The 21,980-nt window shown below is 51.3% G+C and overlaps 2 protein-coding genes across 15 annotated transcripts in view; both read right to left on the bottom strand.

Moving 5' to 3' along the window:
• Positions 1 to 2,990: 2,990 nt before the first annotated feature.
• On the bottom strand, positions 2,991 to 10,124 carry AAR2 (AAR2 splicing factor). 2 transcript variants are annotated; one of them, XM_075768477.1, is made up of 3 exons: positions 9,193 to 10,124; positions 7,186 to 7,433; positions 2,991 to 4,119 (listed from the first exon to the last, which is right to left on the bottom strand). In XM_075768477.1, exons 1-3 carry the CDS (start codon positions 9,941 to 9,943, stop codon positions 4,102 to 4,104), a joined length of 1,017 nt encoding a protein of 338 aa, XP_075624592.1. In that variant the 5' UTR covers positions 9,944 to 10,124; the 3' UTR covers positions 2,991 to 4,101. The 2 variants fall into 2 exon arrangements, with proteins under 2 accessions (XP_075624592.1, XP_010304393.2); XM_010306091.2 differs by having other exon boundaries at positions 2,991 to 4,136; positions 7,204 to 7,433; positions 9,193 to 10,120.
• A 1,235-nt stretch (positions 10,125 to 11,359) lies between these two features.
• EPB41L1 (erythrocyte membrane protein band 4.1 like 1) overlaps positions 11,360 to 21,980 on the bottom strand; it is a 69,158-nt gene continuing 58,537 nt past the window's right edge. For 5 of the 13 annotated variants that reach the window (XM_075768228.1, XM_075768237.1, XM_075768229.1 and 2 more), the window contains 8 exons: positions 20,839 to 21,237; positions 19,336 to 19,446; positions 18,864 to 18,944; positions 18,605 to 18,667; positions 17,565 to 17,660; positions 16,674 to 16,754; positions 15,631 to 15,747; positions 11,360 to 14,421 (listed from right to left, as the gene is read on the bottom strand). In XM_075768228.1, coding sequence (XP_075624343.1) covers positions 14,413 to 14,421; positions 15,631 to 15,747; positions 16,674 to 16,754; positions 17,565 to 17,660; positions 18,605 to 18,667; positions 18,864 to 18,944; positions 19,336 to 19,446; positions 20,839 to 21,237 — 957 coding nt within the window. In that variant the 3' untranslated portion in view covers positions 11,360 to 14,412. The remainder of the gene's footprint in view (positions 14,422 to 15,630; positions 15,748 to 16,673; positions 16,755 to 17,564; positions 17,661 to 18,604; positions 18,668 to 18,863; positions 18,945 to 19,335; positions 19,447 to 20,838; positions 21,238 to 21,980) is intronic. The other 8 variants (XM_075768235.1, XM_075768236.1, XM_075768240.1 and 5 more) reach the window with 6 other exon arrangements.

Genomic DNA, 21,980 nt, shown 5'->3' on the forward strand with positions numbered 1-21,980 from the left:
ACCGCATCGGGAAGGAATGACCATTCACAGCACATCCCTTTTATAGTAACGGGGCTGCAGAAGAAGCCACTGTCATAGCTTGGTTGGACAATGAACAGCAGTATCAGGGGAAGGTTATTTCCTTTTTCAGAGAAAGGCATCAAGATGTTCCATTTCATCTTTTTCCATATTCCAGGAGCTCAGTGCCAGCCGCTCCATCTGCAGCAGCTGGCATAGTCCATGTCCAGCTGTCAACGCAGCAGCAGAAATAAACGCTGCTCCAAACAAAGGTGGTGTATGTCTAAGAGACCCTGAAAAATCTCCCACTCTTATTAGTTGTTAGAGGCGCAAATGAATATCTATCATTTGTGACTTCTGGATTAGAAAAATAAGGGTACAATACTAACAAAGACTAGACAAGCCTAATAAAAACAGACTTGAACTGAAACAAGATGCCCACAAAGAGGCTAGGGTTACCGTAAGAAACCATTGAGCAAATAACCAAAAATTCAACCTACTATTACACAGTAAAAGTGAAAGCACTGAGGAAGAGTTGCTGGTTCAAATAATAGTTAGTCCTGAGCTCACTTCAGATTTAAAGCCGCAGCACTAACAAGCTACACAGAGTCACTGCTCGCTTCCTACAGCTTCCCCACCTGCTCCCTTTCATCTTTAGTGTGCATTTAGAGGACAAGGGCTGCGGGACAAGAACACCTCGTGTGTCTGGGTAACATCTAACACTATATGAAGTTGGTGCTGCTCAAGGTCTGCAAGCATTACTGTCACAGGAGTTAAAGCATTGCTGAGACGGCTGCCACACAAAACCAATTTGAACTGCAAAACTACACTGTGGATGTTCAGCAGCGACATGCCGAAGTCATTGGCAGCAATCCACCTAAAAGAGACAGAAGTGGTCTGTCTGCTTTTTTGGCAGCTGGGGAGGAGGTGGTGGAAATTGCAAAGGAAGCTGCATGAACTCGAAGAGCAAAACGTGACATTTCTCTTCCCAACTAAAAAATAAAAAAGGGTGTCCTACAGCAGTGGGACAGGAAGGCAGCTTTCTACAGCCTCAGGAGGCACATTCTACATCTTCGAATTTGCAGGGTCAACGAAACAAGAAGCAACTCTCTTCAATGCAGTGCAGGACAGCACGGAGACCCCGTACAGGATAAATATCACTGTGTCTCAAGACTCAGGTTTGGCTGTTACTGAGCCCATGGGGAAAGTGGAAAAAAAAATAATAAAAAAATAGCAGCTCTCAGGGTTGGATACACTCACACTGGGCTTTGTGTTGTAAACGCAGCGTGCAGTGCATCTTCGGGGGTATCCAGTGGTGGATACCATGCCACCGCTGATCCACAAGCAATTAGCCTCACCCAGAGCTAGGCAGGGCCCGTGCTCCAACGGAATTTGCAGTGAAAGCGTGTCACAGGACAGGAACGATGCCAGTTTGCCTCCCTTGCACAACTCTGGCAGCTGGACAACTCTCCACATAAGCAGGAGGCTGATGTACCTCATGCTTCAGTGCCACTTCACAACGCATCGAAAGCTGCTTGTCCTGACCCAATTCATTGCTGAATCAGCGTTGCAGACACATCCCACATCGCCCTTCATTAGCCTGCAGTAATGTATATTTACATACACACAAAACAATCTCTCTTCTGCTTTCAGATCATTGTATTCATCTTAGCTGGAAGAAGTAGTGTTATCGTAGCCACAGCCGGGCTAAGGCTAGGTAAGGCCAAGAAAATATTCCACTACATGTTACCACTTTCCTTTTATACCCTCCTCCCTGCTGACTTCAACAGGAATAACAGCACGCTCTTCCCTCCCAAAATTTATAACCCTCCCCTTGCAAACATCCAGCTTGCTTCCTATGTGCCAGCTTCCCTTTTCCCTCAAAGTGTACAACTGATTCCTATCATGGAGTTGAATTCTGAACACCTCAACCTGTATTTAGCTGAAAGTTTGCTGCTTCTGTTTCACATCTAACGCAGGGACTGTGTCCCTAAAGGCCTGTTTCTTGCTCACCTATTTTGCGGGTCTAATGAGAGATATTACTTCTCCCTGTTACAACCTTGCAAAAAGAAAAAAAAAAAAACCAAAACAACAAACCACAAGTGAAGTACAATTATATTCTCTTTTCTCTGTGTAACAGTCAGGTTCCCATAATGAACTACACTTTTATAGCAACACTTTGGAAGTTAAATCTCAAAAACAACAACTGAAAATTAACAAAGACACACTCAAATTAACCTATACATCAAACAAGTGGGAGCGTTGCCTGGGCAGCCTGCTCTGCAGCCACAGAGCATGGCTCCTCTCCCCCGCCAGACAGACAGGTCCCCAGGCTCCACGCTACCTTTGCTACTTACATCAATGATTAGTGTTCTGCTTCAAAGCAACAGAACTGGTCATCAGGTTGGTGCAAATAGCCAAGAAACTGAAAAAGACATCTTTCGTCAAAGCCGGGACCATTCACTACAAATTATTTGTCCGGCTGGCAACTGCAAAGCCAGCACTGCCTGTGGGTACAAAGAGCAAGAAGGCGTGAGGGGAGCACAGTCAAGGTACGGTACCGAACATCTCAAGGGTATTAAGGACAAGAAAGCATGGAAAGAAGGATTTAAGAACAAAACACTTGCCAAATCGGAGTAACGTCCCCTAAGGGCCTGTAGTCAATACGGAGCATGTTTAAAATGGAAAAACCGAGACACCAGAGTAACGGAGTGCAGAGCCTTTGAGGAAAGGGAAGAAACAGCACCGAGCGGTAGACAAGGGCTTCTGAAGCCGATTCCTGTTGTAAGTTCCTGATTATCTGGAAACATCTCACCACATACCTTCTTCCCAGAACATGCCATACACCATTTTACTACGAGTTGTCCTTGGATGTCACAGATACCACTGTGATGTTACTTCTGGGGACGCTGGACATCCCGATCAGAAAGAGAAGGCAGTGTCACCGTACCATAACATTTGGCTAAATAACTCAGAACTATTCATACAGAGGCTTTCTGTAGGCAAGGCTCTCTTGAGATTTATTTTGAACTAGAAAAGACTAACAAACAGCGTTATCTTGTTAGACATGCACAGAGAGAAATTGCTGGAGGAGTCGAACAGCCAAGAAAGTAAAGAGTGGTAGGACTACATCCCTGTGCAGCTCTGAACAAGCACCACAAGTTTTCTTATGGCCTGCCTGTGGGAAATGGGGAGAAAGAAGAGACTGGCACCAGTGAAAATATGTAAGGTTCTCAATTATAACAAAACAGAGGATCCAGTTCATGTGGAAGTTTGACTTTATCATGTGCTGGCTCTCTTCTTCAAGACCCAGGTGACTACTGTCCAATAACTCTATTTCTCGTAAAAAAAAGTTATCAGTTTGGTAACATCAGGCTTAACAGAGTGTCAGCAGTAAATACAAAAGGCTTTAACAGAATGAGAGGAATAAGATACCTCAGTATTAGGGGTATGAAATGGGAGGAATTTTGCTGTGGCTCTGAGTCCTCCTCCACAACAGATCATGGCAGTAAGTCACAGTAAGTGGCATAAGCATCCAACAGAGTTTTGAAACCGTTGTGGTTACACCCCTGTAACACAAGCCTAGGAAGAGCAGAACAACTCAGTTCACACTCTGGGTTCCAGCTATCAAAAGCTGCAATAACCAGTTGTGTGGGCTTAACACTCCTCGCTCAGAAGGACGGAGGGGACCAGGGATCTAGAGGTCAGCGGGGTACAGGATGAGAAGATGCTGCAGAAGAGCTAGGGAATAAAACCACAAGGTGCCCAAAGTAGCTGTGTGACAATACTCAAACTCCTCCAATGATTCTGGTCTCCTCTTGAAGTTAGGAATCCTCCTGGGTTTTCCACATCTGCTTCTAAGGCAGAAAGAGGAGTAAGCTTCAGAAACAGACTTTAGGAAGCTGGCAAGGGTGGAGATGTGGTGAAAGAGTTCTTTTAAAAAGCTGTTAGTTTCTAAGCGAGCATTTTGTTTAGTCCACCTGCACACCCTCAGGAAGTTCTACCACTACAGGAGCGCAGTCATCAGGCTCTGCCTCAAAGTCCCATTTAAATTTCTTCGTTAGGTGAGCCTTGAATTTTTCAGCCTTTTTCCTTAGGGTCCCATCAACAGCAGCATTGCATGTGCAGGAAAAAAACACCTAAAAGAACAAAGCACGGGTCAGTAAGAACTCAGCCATGGCACAAGGTGTGCATCTCTTTCCTACAAAGACGTCATCAACAGGGTGCACCAGGAAAAGTTTCAGGTTAGGCCACTGGTAATGGACCTACCCCCCTGGAACCCACTCCAGATTTGGGGCTACCTAAACAAAGCCTACACTTCTCTCATCCCACAGCCAAGACAGATATCCTGCCTTCACTCCACTGAGTCAGGGATAGAAATACTTGCATGAAGGTAGTAACTTTGTTTCAAGGAGGAGTATATACGCAATTAAATATGTATTATGGAATTCTGAAATACTCTTAGGTGTGAGCAAAGAAAAATGTCTGAGCCAAAGGAAAAAAAAAGAAAAAAAGAGGACTATCAGTTTTCATTTGCCACACAGTCAATTTTACAGCATGTATCAAAAAGACCAACACATAATTATATCCATCTTTTTCATGGGTGGATGGACCAGGAGATCCCCCTAAGTATTTTTGTAGTATGGTGTCACCAACACCTTAGGATACAGAGGAAACTTAATAAAATGAGCTTGGAGGAAAGAGAGGAAGGGGAGCTCTCTGGACAAAGTCCAGTTATCCCCAGCGCAGCCATTCCCTTGAGCCCAGGGCACTGAAATCTGGACTAACCTCTAAAGGTGAGCTCCCTTCCATCATCCAAACACACACAAATCTATTTTCACAAATTCACAGCTTCTGTTAGCACTGTGAGAGTTACAGCAGCTGTGTATGATTAAACAGGGCATTTAGCCTCAGAGCCCATCTCTCATCAGCCTGCTTCTGCTCCTCTTCTGAGCTCATGATCCAGAATTCATTTCCATAGAAAGAAACATATTTCAAAGCCAAAGAAAGAAAATCATTGGACGATGGAAGTGAAGGGAAAGCCCTCTGAGGAAAAAGCAGGCTCTTATTTGGGAGAGACCTACTGACAGCTGGATAAAACACTGACGATGAGCAGCAAAGTTCATTGCTTTGTTATGATCGTTTGCCTTTTCCTTGTTCATTCTACCGTGAAACTGCCTCTTTATAACAGAACTCTCTTCCACAGCAAGGCTGCTATTAAAAAAAAAAAAAAAAAAAAGATTAAAAGATTATACTTCCCACTTCTCCTCAATGAACTGCATATTAAAGGAGTTATTTCATCAATATTTTTTTCTTTAAACATTGTTAGGGCTGCATATTGAGTGGAGGTTATGCTGTACTCTTCTTGCCTCAGATAAAACTCCAAAAATAAAGTTGCTGTATTCAAAGCCGAGCAAAAGCTAACAGAGATAATATATTACCCCCGCACACACCATTTTGCACTTCTTCCGATCCACCTGCCCACATCCAGTTAAGATTGTTAACTCTGATGGCTGTGTACATAAAGCAACTGGGTAAGGCAAGTCCCAGAGGTTCCCTGGCACTATTTCAGCGCATCAGAGAAATCCCACAGGAGCAGAGAAACGGAGAACTTTCAGCGAGGAGAGGCTTAGTTCAACCATAAGGCAAATTTCTTCTTTGTTACTAGGAACGTGGTGAATCCTGCTAGGGCTTAAAAATGATCGCTGAAGCCAGCACAGCCACCTAAAGGCATCAGTTTCTACTGCTTAAGTAAAAAAAAAAAGTAGACTGATGGAATCCAAGGGCATACAAGACTCAGGTATCCAAAAAGGAAAGACAACCAGGGTGCTTCCAAAACTCCCATCAGATGGAAAGAATGGCTGGCTGACACATTCTTTGCACTGCTGTGCAAAGTGTTGCTCTGCAAGCGTGCTGCAAATAGAGCTCGATTTTTCCAGTCCTGTGATGGTATGGAAAAAAACCCACCAACAAAAATAAAATAACAACAAAAATATCAAGACTTTTATGAATCCAAATTCCAAAAAGTGAAGAAAGTCACTTGACTAAAACAACGCTGCCCATATGTTTCACCCAGCAAATTAAAACCAAACACCTCCACTCTCCCCAAATCTACAGCAAGAACTTGGAGTTACAAGTCCAGAAATGCAACTACTCCCTGAGAGAGGGGAAGGCATCACCAATTTGCATCAAGCACCTGCAACTTAATCCCAGCAAAACCAGTTCTAAGTTATGTTTCCATTGCTGAGCTTCACCAGTGTATCTGGTTTTGGCTTTTTTTATTTTTTTAAACCAAGTTTTGTTTAGTTTGTTTGCTGAGCTGTTAACATGGTTACAATCAGTGGGAGTAACAGGGTTTAGTAGTGCTGAATCACACAGTTGCCCATGTCTGTCTCCGTAGAAGCAGTGCTTTCTGCATTTTGGACTAACCACAAATTCCCTCTGGATAAGAACTTGATTATAGGAAATCTTCAGCTTTGCTTAAGGCTAACAGGAATGGAAAAGCTTCTTAAATACTGTCAGTGCTCAATAAGGTTTTACTGCAGTGTCTCTGCATACTAAGCATAACATTCAAGTTGAACAAAAATCACTATCGTCAGTCTTTTATGCCAAAGTTTTGTGGGTTTTTTTAAAAGAATGAATGGCATTTGGGGGGAAAAAAAAAAATCAAACAGACATCATCTTGCACTAGCTCAGCCTCTGTCACAGCTGTTCAGCCTAGTGTAGTCAAAGGCCTTAAAAATTTTTAGAAAAAGTATGCTGCTACAGTCCAGTCGCACTAGATGCGGCACTCCAGAACTCTCAAACCATGCTGTGTAGCAGGCTACTTTCAGCACTATTTGCAAGGAAAACATACTAACAAAGACGCAGTCCCCACTCTCTGTTGCAGCCATTGTCATTAGCCTCTCATCGCCTCACTTTGCTGGCCTCTCTGCATGCAGATTAACTCAATTTTGTACTGCATTAGACTCTTCTAGGCGTAGCTTGAGGAGATCAAACTCTGAGCTGACAAGCAAATGGCATTTCTTTGTAAATAACACAGGGAAAAAGTAACAGAAAATACGTGCGTGCTTAGATAGGCTCACTATCTCCCACGCAGCTCAACAGTAGCTTAATTCCTTTTGCATCCTCTCCCTGCATTTGCTCTGACATCCTGCCTGCCCTCTCCTCCCACTCCTCTTTTTCAAGAAATAGCCACAAACGTACCTGTAGGGTGCTGGTTAAAAAGTTGTCCTGGGAGACAATGTCCACGAAAAAATCAGCTGGGATTTCACTGAGCTGGTGATACAGCACAGAAATGAGATTGATATAAAGGTCTTGATACTTCCCGATGGCATCTTCGGATCGGCACAGGATGTTTAAGAGTCTTTTCCAGTGCTCAAATGCATCATAGACGTTCCCGATCAGGAAGCAGATGAAAGCAAACTGCAACTCAGCTGCGCATATTCAGCAAAGGAAAACAAAACAAAACACACATAAGACGAGAAACAAATCCAAGGTACATGTTCTCTCAAAAGCTCTGTCAATGATTGCATAAAACTCTGGGTTTGCCTTTTGCACATGCATTCTGCCCTTCCAGCGATTCTGCTAATAGCAATCAATACTCCAAACACTGACTATTTCCTAATGGTCAGCTGGAAAAAACCCAAAGCATAATCAGGCAGGTCCACCTGTAACTGTAATTATCACTTTTGGAGAGTGACTTTCCTGGCAATCAGAATATACAGCCACCTAAGGACTTCCAGTATCATCCATGTTCTCAAAATGACACTCAAATAAGTAGTCAGACATTGCTGTTATTCTGCAAGCATTCATTCCGCCTTGTGCGGAGCATGGGTTTCCAGAGCCACACAGGAGTGCAAATTCTACTGCCCTTGAATGTAAAGGCTGTAGAAACACTGGGAGAGATGAGCGGTACGTTAACAGATGATTTTTCCTCGTGGAATTAAGAGCCAGGATGCATCTCACCGGACACTTAGTATCGGCTATTTTGCCAGAATGGTGGTGTCACTGTTTCCTAAGGTAATTCATCCTTTGTATATCCTACAGCCTAATTATCTTTGATAATTTTGATAGAGAATAAATTGTATAACGTTAATATAGAAAAAGATGGAAGAAGAGAAAACCAAAAGCTTATTCCAAACCTCAGGAGCCTCAAGGCTCCAGCTCGGCTGGGTTCCCAAGCCCTCCCTCCACACTGCCACCATACAAAACCCACACTTCAGGACCTCCACAGATTTGATATTTCTTCCTATCACAAGATGTTAAAAAAAGGCTGGCAAGTAATTAAGACCCTGTGACGGGGAGTTGCAGCCCTCACTGTGGATGTCTCCTGCAGCAGGGCTGGCAAACCTCAAACGCTGCCGCAGAGAGTCGCCAGCAGCACACAGCAGAGGTGCCACCGCTCCAGCCAGGGAGGAGACCGGCTACTGCTGGGAGACCTGACACCACCTCACCACTGAAACAGGAACAAGAATCTGAAAATTACGATGTTCAATCCCATTCAATGCTCCCAGGACTCTGTTAGCTCCGTCCTCAGAGGTTCACTTAACAGGAAAATTGCCAGGCTGGTGCCAAACGTCAGGTCCCCTTTGCATGGGATGCACCTCGCAGCTGCCTGCGATTGGCTGCTTTTGACTTAAATTTGCAGCAATCTGGGCTGGCAGCTCCAGAACCAAGCACCGCGTTCTCACACCAGTGCAACTGGAACAGGCCCTACAGCTGATAAAACCTCCAGAAACTTCTGTCCTGTTGAGTCATAGAATCCCAGAATCCCAGACTGGTTTGGGCTGGAAGGGACCCCACAGCCCACCCTCTGCCATGGGCAGGGACACCCTCCACTAGCCCAGGTTGCCCAAAGCCCCATCCAACCTGGCCTTGAACACTGCCAGGGAGCCAGGGGCAGCCACAGCTTCTCTGGGCACCCTGTGCCAGGGCCTCAGCACCCTCACAGGGAAGGATTTCTGCCTCACATCTCATCTCCATCTCCCCTCTTTTAGTTTAAGCCCGTTAACCCTTGTCCTGTCAGTACACCCCCGATAAATAGTCACACAATTAGGAGAGATGCCTCAGGACGCCAGGGGACAGGGCCCACGAACAGGCACAGCTTTCATCCCGGGGCTCTCGTTTCACAGAGAAACGGCTGCATCTTCCCAAAGCACCCGAGGACTCTCCCGGGCGACGTGCGGCACTCACCAAGCAGATCCAGAGGCTGACTGGCGTATCGCTGGCTGATCACCTTCTCCAGAGCGTAGCTGAGGTCCATGCTGTGCCTGGTTATCTCCTCCGGAGTAGCACCGCTGGGGTACATCTGCTTCGGCAGCTCCGTGAACCTGATCTCGGTGCCGGCTTTCGGCTTCATGCGGGGCAGCCGGGCCATGCCCTCCGCGTAGCTCCGGCACTCGGCGCCGAAGGGCGGCAAGCGCTGCTCCGCCCGGTCCCTGGTGTGCCGCCCGGCCGCGACCGGCAGCACCTCGGAGAAGGCGCAGATCTGCCCGCTCTCCGGCTGCAGCTTCTTCATCGCCGCTTCGCTGATAAAGCTGCTGAGGGAGACCCACTTCTTCAGGGTCTCGTAGGGATAGGGCCCGAGGAACCGGTCCATCTCCTGCAGGTTCTCCCTGAAGGCCTCGGCCTCCCCCGGGGGCGCCAGGCCCACCGCCTCGCTGGCCGCGTCCCACCGCAGCACCCGCACCTCCCGCCGCTGCAGGCTGAGGAAGAAGCCGGTGCGCGGGCCCGTCTCCCGGCCGCCGCCCGCCCGCCCCGCGCTGCAGTGCAGGAAATGGACGCCCGGCGGGATCATCTTAACGCCGCGGAACTGGGGGCCCACGGCCCAGGTGCTGTAGTCGATGCCGAACTCGGTGCCCTCGGGAACGCCCAGCACCACGACCGCGGCGCCCTCGAAGAAGAGCTGCCTGGCCAGCTCGGGGTCCAGCCGCGGAGCCGCCATGGGCAGGGCAGGGCAGGGCAGGCCGCTACCGGCACAGCCGACACTCGCGGCCCAGTCCTCACCGCCCGGAACCGCCGAGCCCGCCCGGTCCTCACCGAAAAACGCCCGGGCGGTGCGGCGGCTCCGGGGCGGCGGTTCCGGCGGTGGCAGTTCCGGGCGCGGCCGGCTGGGGGAGCGGCCGGCAGTGCCCGGCCCGAGGTGGGGGGGGTCCCCCGGCCCGTAGTGCGGCCGGCCGGCCCCCCCCCCCGCTCATGCTCCCCGGCTCCCAAGGCCCCAAACCCGGCCGTTGTTCCCCTTTGCCCTCGCCGCGCCCTCCCTGGCTGGCGGCTGCTCCGCTCAGGCCCGCCGTCCCCCAAAGCCGATCCCTCCCGGCCGGGGACAGAGCCCTGCAGCCGTGTAGCCAAACAGATAGGCCGGTAACGAAGGCCAACTTAAATGTGTTAAGAAACCATTCATTGTTACTTTAGGTAGAAGGCGAAGGATTCTTAGAATGAGCACCTGCTACACATCATGAGAAAAAGGAGGAGCTACAAGACACTTCAAGGTCCTTATGTACATACCTTGCAGAAAGGGAGGACACTCCTTGCCTCCAGGAGCATCCTGATCTTCCTGAGACACAGAGCGAACAATTACCAACACGGAAGTATGGAGAAAGTAGGGGAAAGGGAATTTGGGCCAGGGTCCCCACCACCACCCACCCATAAGCCCCCTACCCAAATTATAGCACCTACGCCAAAGACAGAGGCGGAGAAAGCAACTGAGCAGGCCTTCTAGTTTGCAGACTAGGCAAAGAAATAGGAACCAATTCTTGGAACGGGGAGTGTACCGCCTTGGCATCTTTGTAACACTTGTGGATAAATATGACAAGAGAACCAGCGTTAGGGGTGCCCGATGTGAGGAACTCTCCTCCTGACACCCAGCGCTGCAATAAAAGGAAATGCCTGCTTCTTCATGCTGAATTGGTGTTAAGGAGTTTTCTTTATTCCCAAATTTTGGTGACAGCGGGACAGACGGACAAACCCCTGCAGCGGGACACATGGACCGAGAGCCCTGCACCAGGACAGACACCTGGAGACCCGCACAGTGGGACACACGCAGAGGCCTTTGCTGTCCCAGACCCCGCAGCAGGACAGATGTCCTCGCAGCACCACGTCCTCCCTCCCAGGACCACAGCCACAGGCACACTCCTCAGGGACAGCTGCCACCACCTCTCTCAGTGTTCTGAGCATCCTCACAACCACCTTCACTGCCCCACGCGTGCACATGAGGGTCGGCAGCCACTGTGTGAGGCCATTCCCAGCTCCACCAGCCGCAATCTTTAGAGAGCGGAGTCCAGTATTTCCACGTACCGACCCCAGCTGCAAGTTCTCCAGTTCTCCATCGCCTTGGTAGGAAAGAGTCCACTGATGCCCCACGCTGGTTTAGCATCAAACACATTTATTTCACTTTTATTGAATACAAGAACAGTGAGCACACACGCATACACCACCGAGCACTGAAAATGAGTATGACCGAAGGGGGGAGAAGGAGAACAAGGGAAGAGAAAGGAGAGTTAGTGAAGGAACAACAGAGCGTTGCAGTTGGTTGGTAAGGTGCTTCTCAAATAAAAATAAATATTGTTATTATTGTTACTGTTATTATTACTCATGCAATCACAGGCCAGGTTTGGAATGAATTTGTGGGATCAGGTAAAAACAGGCACTCGTGTCTCCCACCCCTTTCAACAGAAAGGCCCCTGGAAGAAAACAAGCGGTGATCAGCTATCTGAAATGGAGCCAGGTGATGGGCGCCCGTGGGGGCCTCAGTTGTTGCTGGGCAGCAGAAACCCACACCTCGCCAGGCAAACAAGCAGTGAGCTTTTTTCTCTCCTTTTTTTCTTTTTCTTTTTTTTTTTTTTTTTTAATTTTTTAAACACTGTCACCCATTAAACACGCTGTGGAAGCCACGGACTGGATCTGCTCACTCCAAACGTAACTCATCTCAGTCCAAGCGCACATCAAGTCTAACTCTGTAAGGCCACTCATTTTAACAGTAACCTTCGATTTTATAACTGTACACAATGTCAAAAGCAAGTCTCTAGTTTCACAGTTACCTCTGGTAGGTGTAAAGGTGTCAAAGCCAGGTGGGCTCCTCTGAGCAGGAAACATGCAGTGTGTTGATGAAGACCAGCGCCGTGTACGGACCACAGGTCCTCCGCCACCCCGCTTCTCTCTCTGAAAGTGCCACAGCTGATTACAGCTGGTTTGGGTGTTTGAAAAAAGAAAAGAGAGAAAAGTAGCCTCTTCGCAACTGCCTTAACTCTTTTTTTTTTAGTTCGGGGTCTGCTCTTTAAAGGTAGCTGAAGGTGCTCAGATGGGAGCTGGGGAGACCCTCACGACCTGGCAGCACCGGCACCGGCCAGCAGCTCTGTCTGCTTCTCAAGCAGCCTGGGCTCACGCTTCTCGTGCCTGCAGGAGAAACCTCTCTGCCAGAAGGAGAACAGACTTCGCAGGGACATACCAGTGAGCAACTGGTGAAGTGTGGCTGCCAGAGAGCAGGCTCTCTCCTAGGGCAGCACAGGCGGTGAGCGGAGTCTGCCCATAATGTCCTCACAGCACAGGCTCTCCTGCTAGCTGTCATCCTCCAAGCCATTGCAGGACCTGGCAAAATGCACCTACTTCTGGGCACAGTCTGCGTGAGGGGTGGGAGACTAAAGGCAAAATGGTGCAGAATCATGGGCCCTTCTGTTTCCACAGGAGCTAGAGCTGACTCCAGGAAGGAAACCTGTTTATCCTCTTTCCTTTCTGATTTTGGTTCCACGTCCACCCTAACTGCCTGGTTCACAGTGTACGAGGCCCCGCGCTTGGCCCATGATCCCCTTCCAAAGGCAGCCATAGATGAAGCCTGTGGTTAAAGGCTGAGCTGGGATGAGTTGGGGGAAGGCAGCTCCACTGACATCTCCTCGACACGCGCCTTCTTATGCAGAGGACCTGGGCTCTCTCGTCCAGCCTGGGATGCTGGGGACGCTCTGCAGGGATGGAGACAGCGCAGTCTCTCCCCTGCCCATCCCTAGGCAGGTCAGGGGAAGGACTGCCATCACCCCGCCATGGCTGTCATCTCATCGCAGCGCCTCGGGCAGCCCTTGCCATCACACCCCGGGGCAGCGGGGGAGGCAGGGCAGAAACAACCCCTCTGCCTTCGACCCTGCTACAAAGCTCAAGTAACTTCATTACTGGGATCCAGAAACAAAGCAAAACCACCCCAACGACCGGCACGGCTCAGTGGGCTGGAGAGCGGCGATGAGCGCAGTCCGGCGGCTGCCACCCTGCTCCCAGCTGACTCTCGTGGCTCTGGGTGGGGGCCAGGGAGACGATCCTGCCTACAGCTGCCAGAGCCGCAGCCTCCACCTCCTTCCCTGCCCCTCCGAGTCACCGCTGACCCTCCAAATCCAACCACCACATACACTGCAGGTCAGCCGGTGGGCTGAAACCTTCCCCATTCTCTTCTTGCAGGACTGAGAGTCCCACGTGTGATCTAAAAGAGTCTCAAAATACACCAACCACAGTCAATCAAAGAGTTAATAATTTAAAAACATTGTCATCATATTTACCAGCACTGTTGAATTATTTCAGTATTGTTCCCTCCCTCCCCCCTCGTTATATATAATAATATACATAACTTAAATGCACATCCATATGAAACCCCTACAGGCTGCTTTTTTATAAATGAGAAACCATATACATATCATTTGTTTTGTTTGAAATGAAATCCATTCTTAAATACCTTCAGAGAACAAGAGGCTGGACAAGTGCACAGAGAAGAAGATAAGGAATGGAAGGGGAAGAGTTAACAGAACCCCAAAAGATGCAAAAAAACCAGCATGGAATGAGAAGGGTGAAACGACACTTGTGAATTGGAAAATAACGTAATAAATTCAATGTTTTTCTCTCTTCTTCCCATAGGTGGGGAATGGTTTTGCTTCTGCTTGTGGGGTTTTTTTTTATTTCAGTTTGCTTATTTCTTGCTTTGTTGCAAAGCAGTTTTCCTTTCCATTCAGTGTGCAACAAATGAACTCATGATTGTGTATCCTTTAATGTAACATGCAAGATGGTGGCTTATTGTATTGTTAACAATATTATTGTTATTATTATGATTTTTTTAAATCTTATTTTATCACCAATCCAGTAAATTCTTCAATTTATCTGCAGAGGGTTGGCTTTGTTTGTTGGTGGTGCTGTTTGCTATTCATTTCCAGCATATAGCAGCAGTGCAAGGATGCATTTTGTTTCCTGTTTTTATATATATATATATATGTATGTATGTATATATATATATAATAGATTTGCTATTTTTTTTTTAAAAATTTTTGTCTCTCGCCATGAACATTGCAGCCAGGATGTCTATGTCTTGCTGACAAATCCAGCATGAAGGCTCTTTCTCCGCTGTTCTCCGGGTTTGAATACAGATGCCGACCTCCATGAACATGTTGGTCAAGATTCCTGTACAAGGCAGATGGAAATGACCGGTCATGGAGTGCTGATTTCTTCGGCTATAAAAGAGCTCCGCTTTGTATGAGGGGCACTGGACAGTAAATTTGCAAACACTTGGGGCCACGGTTTGCACCTAGTTACCAGGATCTCTGTTAATTAGCAGGAACTCTTAATTCACTGGGCTGGTGTTGGTGTATGGGGGAGATAACGGTGAGTCGGTGCTCCCTTACTTTAAGCCATTCAATTAAAATTGGGTGGCTCCCTAAATGAGGCAGAAGGGCTTGCTTGTTTGTACTGTGCGACAGGAGGTAAGATCAGGCAGATGCAAGAGCCTCTTCTGACCTTCTAAGCTGCAACGGAGCCGGTCGCTTTTCCAAGCTTAAAAGCTGTCAATCAAAATCTTCGTATGATAAAGAAACACAAAATCACATTTCCAGAGAGGCCTCTCGAGATGCACCTGCAGCCTGGCTGGCGACAGAGCCCCTCATACATTTTTCATCAGCGAAGCTGCTTTCAGAAGCTCCCGGTCTCCTCCGCCCCTCAGCTGCTCTGGCACAGAGGTCTGCCGGGCTGTGCCGCCGCCGAAGAGCCGCAGCAACCCGGCTGATGGGGGAGCAAGGGGGTCACTGGAGGGGGCTTAGGGTGGGGCAGGACTCCGCAAGCCAGCTTGGCCCTGAAGAAAAATGTCTGGGGCTGTGACTGCTTTGGGGAAGCTGCAAGGAGGTGCAAACCTTGTGTGCTGCTGCCTGCACGTCTACAAAATGACAACCTGGGGACCTGAACTGGACTAAAGAAACCTCTTTTTTTTTTGCACACACTGGTCTGATACTTTGGACTGGCTTTGCAGAACCTGTAGCCAAATTTCTCAGCCCATCCACAAAACTGGTAGCACCTTTTTCCTTCCCTGCCCCAGGGGGACAAGTGGATCCTTTCTTCTTTACATCCAAATGACTCTGACCCCTCTGCTGAGCAGGACAGCAAGCTGACATCAGCAGAATTACTTTTGGTGGCATGGCATCGGCTTCCTAACCACAACCAGGTGCCCATGCCCGGAGCCACCATCACACTGGAACCGCTGGCCGAGAGCTGCCGCTCTTAGTGCCGAGCAGCAGCAGCACCTGCCAGCACCGGCAGCTGGCGGGGATCAGAGACACTTGCCCAGTTACATCCACCCCTTACGCAGCAGGAATAAATCATCCCAGTCACTTCTCCGCCTACCTGAGGTTTCTTGTCCCTTTCCTCTGGAGAAGGTTCTGTTTCTCTGTATACCACAGCTTTGGTTACCAGCATGTCAGGATGCTGTAGTTTTGCCTCTTTGATTGCTAAAGCCAGTGCCTAGAAACCAGAAGGACGAAAGCATTTATCATCACCTCCCTGGAATCTGGCACGTTTCTCTCGGACAGAACCAGCGGGCTGAAAGCAGCTGGAGCCGAGTGGGATGCCAGGAGGACACGGATGCAGAGGTTCAAAGCTGAACCCACAGTAGCCCGGCAGAAGAGGCTGGAGCCCACCACCCACTGGGGATTCAAACACCATTGGGATGCCACATGCACTGCCCTTCTCTTGCTGTTTTTTTCTGTAGAGATGTGCTATGTCCCAGGCTCCCTACTGAAACCCAAACAAAGGAACAGCAGCAATTCTCTATGCAGCAAAACCCTAGAAAAATCTAGAATAATAATCTAATTAAATTTATTTTTATAATTCTAAAAAAACCCCATAAAAATTATTTTAGAGCCTTTAAAATACTTTAGCTCTTTAATTTTTAAGCAACAAATCCCAAAGGGTTAGGCCACAGGAAAATGACCCTGCGGCCCTAGAGGTTTGTATCAATCGCTGTTATTTCATCATAAAAGTTTATCACTTTTTGTTCCTCTGTCACGGAGGCAGATGCAAAACACCATCACTGGGAGTGAAACTGGGCTGGAAAGAGAGGAAGAACCCGGGTCACCGGAGCATTTCAACAGAGAAAGGGCAACTGGAAACGTGTTTTAAGAAAATAAACAGCTGATCCCACCCCTGGGCTCTGTGCTGGGATGTACCCTTTACCACTGCTTCGCTGATGGGAGCTGGGCTGGGGCTTCAGGTGGGGGCCAGTGCCCCCCATGGGGACCTGCGCTGCTGGGCACAGCTCGTAGGTTTGGGGCCTCAGGGGTCAGTTTTTGGAAAGAAGGAGTAAACAGGTAGGAGCCAGCACCAGAAGCATGCGGTGCTGCAGCCGGGGGCAGCCAGAGCCAGGCAAAGCCAGGGTGTCCTGCTCCTACCTGGTCCTGGTCCACGTCTTCGTCTCCTGTGATGATGATGCGCTTCTCTATTCGGGTCTCTGAAAACCCTCCTTTCACAGTCTGCACAACAAGAAGGAAAGCACTCACCCACAGCCGGCCGACAAGCCAGCTCCTGGCAGTCAGAGCTCTGCTAACTTCTGCTTTCATTTATGTGCGCTTAATTTGGGAATGAAATGGCCACGGGTGAGGTCCTCTGATGCAGCCTCATCTCCTTCATTTCCTAACATCACCCCCCCTTGCCTGCGCCACTCCGGCTCTAATAAACCCAGTACGCCCCACACAAACACAGCTCCCACAGCTGAGGCAAGGCGAGATGCTCCAGCACTGGTGCTGTGCGCTTCCTGGGCCAGGGCGACGGGGGGTCTGGCTCTGGGTGCGTCTGGGAACACGCCCCCCAGTTGCACGGGCAGGATCTCGCATGCACGCTGCTGGCAGCCTACCCCAGAGCCCCCCCACCCCTGCAGCTGGCCGCAGGAGCTCAGCGACACTGCACGCTGCTCTTCCTTCTCACCCCGACCACTCCCTGCCTTCCCAATCTAACTAGAGGTGGGCGCAGCGTGTGTTCCCAGTCCCTCTGGGTGGTATGTGGGTGATGAACACCCGATGCCTGGCCGTCCTTGCCTGCGGTCCCCCGCGGTCACACCTGGCCGGATGGGACGGGCAGCACAGCAGGGCTGAACGGGGCACAGAACGCTCGGAGTGGGGCACGGTGCGCTGTGCCGGCTCGCCTTTCCCCGCGGGACAGCGTACACGTTTTCAGCTTGTAAGGAGAGGGGCGTTGTACCAACCACAGCATAAATCCACCCATCCTTAAATTCCAGTGGCTTGCATCAGGAACCCCCCAGCTGCCCCGTTCGGAGCCGCTCTTACCTTGGTAACGTGGGTAGTGGTGGAAGTGGAGAGGGTTTCCGCAGTGGCACTGAATATGCTGGTGAGCACTTCCTTCCCAGCAGAGCCGCTGGAGATCTGCGGGACAGAGAGCAGCGGTGTCAGCGGGGCTGGCACAGGGGAGCCCCCAGAGCTGGCTCCCGAAGAGCTGGGACCTTCCCACTGGGATGCACCTACTCAGCCAAGCACAGAAGGGGAGAGCGTGGCAAGGGAAAAAAAAAGACACTGCGCTGTGCTTCCAACTGGACCTAGGTTTTTTTGGGGTGGGGTGGGGCAGGGAGAGGTTTCCACAGCTACCCCAAGCCCAAAGCTGCAGGAGAAGGCCTCTGCCCTGGGGAGATGATTTCGTGGCTGCATTCCGCTCTTCCCCACCCATCCTCAGCGTCACCCTAAGTGCAGAGCTCTCAGGCCACCTCTAGGTTTGCCGTCCCGCTGCGCATGGCGAGGGCTGGGGAGGCTGCACCACTGGCCCAGCCGCACAGCGCCACGCACGTCCTCCCTGCTGCACAAAGTGACGGAGCCTGGGGCAGCACGAGGTGTTTGGCTGGGCTTGACTCCATTGAAACGAGGCAATCAAGTAAGAAAACACTTTACACAGGAAGACCTGCTGCTGGGCAGGGTTGTTGATGGCCATCCCCTCCTCTGGATGTCAGGACACTTTAAGTGTGGCCTTGGGTGGCCAGGCAGGACACTCAGAACTAAAGATATCTCAGCCCGCTATGAGACTTCACCAGGGGATAAGCTTTTTTTTTTAGGAATTACCCTCCTCCAGCAGATGCTCAAGGTGCATCTGGCACAGGAGGAAGGCTACGGCCAGCGGGTCCCCTGCCATCTTGCTCCCCAACCTTCTCAGCATCCTTCTGCTCTTCCCAGTACCAACGCACCAGCCAAGGGTGCCAGTGCTGGGAACACGGGAGGAGGTCCTTGGGACCAACCCCGGCCTGCCCCCAGCCCCGCAGGACTCTGTCCCTCCCTCCCCACTACTTGGCCTGGCTGGTGGTGCCACATCCCCCCCCCCTCACCGGTGAGAGGGAGCGAAGGTCTGTCATGGGAACAGCCCCCTTCCCAGCCTTGGTGCTGTGATCCTGAAAGAAGAGCAGATGGGTGCGTTGGCTTGGATGCAACCCAGGGGCAAACGCGGCAGGTCGCCCTCCGCAGACATCCCTGGTGGGGCAGGGTCGTGTCCCCCCCAGCACCGCCGGCTCTGGTCACCCTCCCCGGAGCAGAGGGACCGCAGGGGACAGCAGCTCCCCCACCTCTCGAGGGGCCAGCCCTGCTTACTGAGGTTGCCAGTGCTGTCTCTGCAGTGCCAGCGCGAGCAGTGGCTGCGGCGTCCCTGCTGCCCGGGGTGCCGCCGTCCACCTGCCAAAGGAAACCGGGTGAGCCTGGAGGTGCCAGGGAGGGGGTGACACTCGCAGGGATGGTGTGGCCATCCTTGCTGCCAGAGGAAGCCGGGGAGGGCCATGGAGCCACGGACACGCACAGTGCAGTGCGTATGGTGGCTGTCACCCTCTGCAGATGTCCCCATGTGCCAGCGCTGCCCAATGGCGTGGCAGATGGGGCCGGGGACACACACAGAATATCTCTGGGTGGGCTTTGGTTTGATGTTTTGGGGACTCCAGCAAGACAAGGGTGAGCAGAGGCCCCCAACTGCCCCACTCAGCCACCTGCCCCCCCAGCGCTGCTGCCTGCAGACAGGTTTTGCTGGACTGAGGCTCGGCAGGGCCACAGGAGGACGGAGCCACCATGTCACCTGGGCTGCGTCCGTGGTGCCGACCCGGTGGGGAGTGGAGCCATCCGCTTCGGCCTTCTTCACGCCTGGCCCCAGGCTGGCGGTCACAGCATCCATTTTCGGGGCTGATGGCTGCAGAAGAAATGGAGCAAGTCAGGCGCTGAGACACAATGCCAACAGCCCTGAGTGCTCCTTGTGCACCGGCCCCCGCGAGCACAGCATCCCTGCCCCGCTCCTCTGCAAGGGCCACACATGTGTGATGTCCCACAAGTGTCACGCTGGGCCAAAGAGCAGAGGCCAGGCTGCTGCCCTGGGCAGACAGCCACCATACAAAGTGTCCTGTGAGACTGACATACCCCAAATCAGACCTCATGCTCTGTCCCTGGGGTTTTCAGGGATTTTTGGGATAAATTTATAGACACCATGGGTTAGGTCAAACTGGTCTTCAAAAGGTGGGTGGGACCCACCAAATCCATTTCACTCACACCCCGCAGCAGGTTCATGGTCTGCACCAGCTCCCGGTGGCTGTGGTTACACCCGGGGTGTCAGAACCTCGGGGGAATGGAGACAGGTTTCCAGCACTCCCCTGCTGCAGGAAACTGGAGCTGCCAAGGGCTCTTCCTGCACAGGGGATGCTCACCCAGCGCTCTACTCCGGAGCCAATGGCCTCCCCTGCCCAGTGCCAGCCATGGGGCACTGTGGACCTGATCACCCATGCCCACAGCCCCGCCATGACCATGGAGCCCATGGCATTGGATGCTCCAGGCTGGCTCAGAGAAAGCTCCCTCTAATTCTGCAGCTTTTGCCTGGCTCCAGGTCTGGCCTCACCCCGGCAGCTCCAGGCAGCACTGGGGACTTACCTGCCAGGGCTGGAGGACTGCTGACTGGGCAGGGAGGTGGCCCTGGCCTGGTGCAGAGGCAAGGCTACGTTTAGTCCGAGCTGGGGCTGGCTCTACCATCCTCTCCCTGTGGCACACACTCAGCTTCCACATGCATGCTGCATGCATTTTCCTCAGCCCCGTTATCATCAGTCCCAGCATGGGAACGACCCTCCACAAGCTTTGGAGTGGCTCCCACAAGCTACGCTGTAAATCCCTCCCTGCCCTGACATGACCGGAGAGGTTAGTCGGCAGCACGCTTCTATTCGCTACACAAACTGGTCACTGACTTCATGCAAAACACAAGGACAGAGCCGTTGGTTAGTGACACGTGCCCTTCCCAGCTGCTGACATGCTGTAGTGGTGTGAGGGACAGGGTAGGCAGCCATATGTGGGGGATTAAGAGATAACGATGCCTTCTCCTGGTTAGCAGATGCACAAATACACGACAGAGCCATGCAACACAGACAGCGTGCATCAGGGGAAAACAGCTACACCAGACAGGAACCTGGGGTCTGAAAGCTAGCATGCTCTTCTAAACCAACGTGGGAGTGCACACCAGCGAGGCAATACGGGACACCAGGACAAGGAACATGGACGTGTGATGGCACTGAGACAGTCTTGGTGGAATGGCGTCCCTGTGTACCTCTAGCTGGGAGACATCTGGGCTGGGCTGGGAGACCTTCTCCTCGCCTTTGACATCCTCTTCCAGTCTGGGAACTACTTTGTCAGTGTGCTGGAAGGAAACCAGGCCTTCGTCTTCCGTTTCACTCTTGTCCTTGTCCAGCTCAGGCAGGCTCCGGGAGATGTCCTCAAAGGCCGTGCCGTGGAAGTCACCAATCACTGTGAAGTCCACCTCTGCTTCCAGGCTGGAGGTTGAACTGACTGTGATGCTGGAGCACTTGCGCTCGATGGCCAGGTGGTTGTCCTTCAGAAAGACCGAGTCCTTCTCCTGGTCCTGCTCCTCGTCACCGGTGTCGCTCTCAGGAGCCCTGTGCCGAGGTGGCTTAGCTTTCTCCTCGGCACCCTCCCTCAAGCCCGCTCTCTGAATGAGACACAATGGCGGAGAGAGACGCAGATGGTGAGCACCGCATGGCGCGGCAGCGCTGGCAGCGCTGGTGGGGGAGAGGGGAGGAGGAGAAAGAAGGCTGCAGCAAACATCACAGAGTAGAGTCAAACACAACTCAAGCACGGAGACTGAAACCTTTCTGACAGCAGCGACTTTGCAGGGGTGGGGGGAGAAGGGTTATTCAATCTGATTTTGCCAAAACTCTACAGGTAATTAATCATCTCAAGAAAGGGTCAGTCACACAGAAAAGCTTGGCCAGCCCGGAGGCACGTCAGTGCACCTGGTGGAAGCAGATGTATGCAAAACAACAGGTCTGTTAAGAGACATTCAGAAACAGCTCAGACGCCAGTGCTATCATATGTCAGTAAGGTTGGGCACTCAAAAAAAACCAACCAAAAAACAAACAAAGGGAAAGAAAGAGAGAAGAGGTTGAAAGAAAAGGGCCCCATGAGCCACGCACGGTGAAGGAGAAGCAAAGGAGTGTGCCAATTCCACTGAGCATCCGCGTGGGCCCTGCAGAGCATCGCCCCGGGGCGAGGAGGACCAGCCCTGCACTCTGGGGCAGCCGCCTGTGCCGGGGGCGTGAATGTGCCCCACCAACAGAACGCTCCCCTGCATGAGAGGCCTCATGGAGCCGGTGGTGAGGCTTAGGGGTGATCCGGTGGAGTGTTTGGTCAGTGTAATTGACAGCACGATCAGAGCCAAGGGATGACCTCCCT

Source organism: Balearica regulorum, chromosome 16 (assembly GCF_011004875.1).
Source record: "Balearica regulorum gibbericeps isolate bBalReg1 chromosome 16, bBalReg1.pri, whole genome shotgun sequence".
Classification (NCBI taxonomy): Eukaryota; Metazoa; Chordata; class Aves; order Gruiformes; family Gruidae; genus Balearica; species Balearica regulorum.

What these genes read in the sequence shown, in the direction of transcription:
- AAR2 (XM_010306091.2), bottom strand. Translation starts at nt 9,943, where the DNA reads ATGGCGGCTCCGCGGCTGGACCCCGAGCTGGCCAGGCAGCTCTTCTTC. An exon ending in TCAGCCTCTGGATCTGCTTG is followed by an intron (nt 7,434 to 9,192) that starts GTGAGTGCCGCA and finishes GAATATGCGCAG; the next exon opens with CTGAGTTGCAGTTTGCTTTC. An exon ending in TTTTAACCAGCACCCTACAG is followed by an intron (nt 4,137 to 7,203) that starts GTACGTTTGTGG and finishes TTGTTCTTTTAG; the next exon opens with GTGTTTTTTTCCTGCACATG.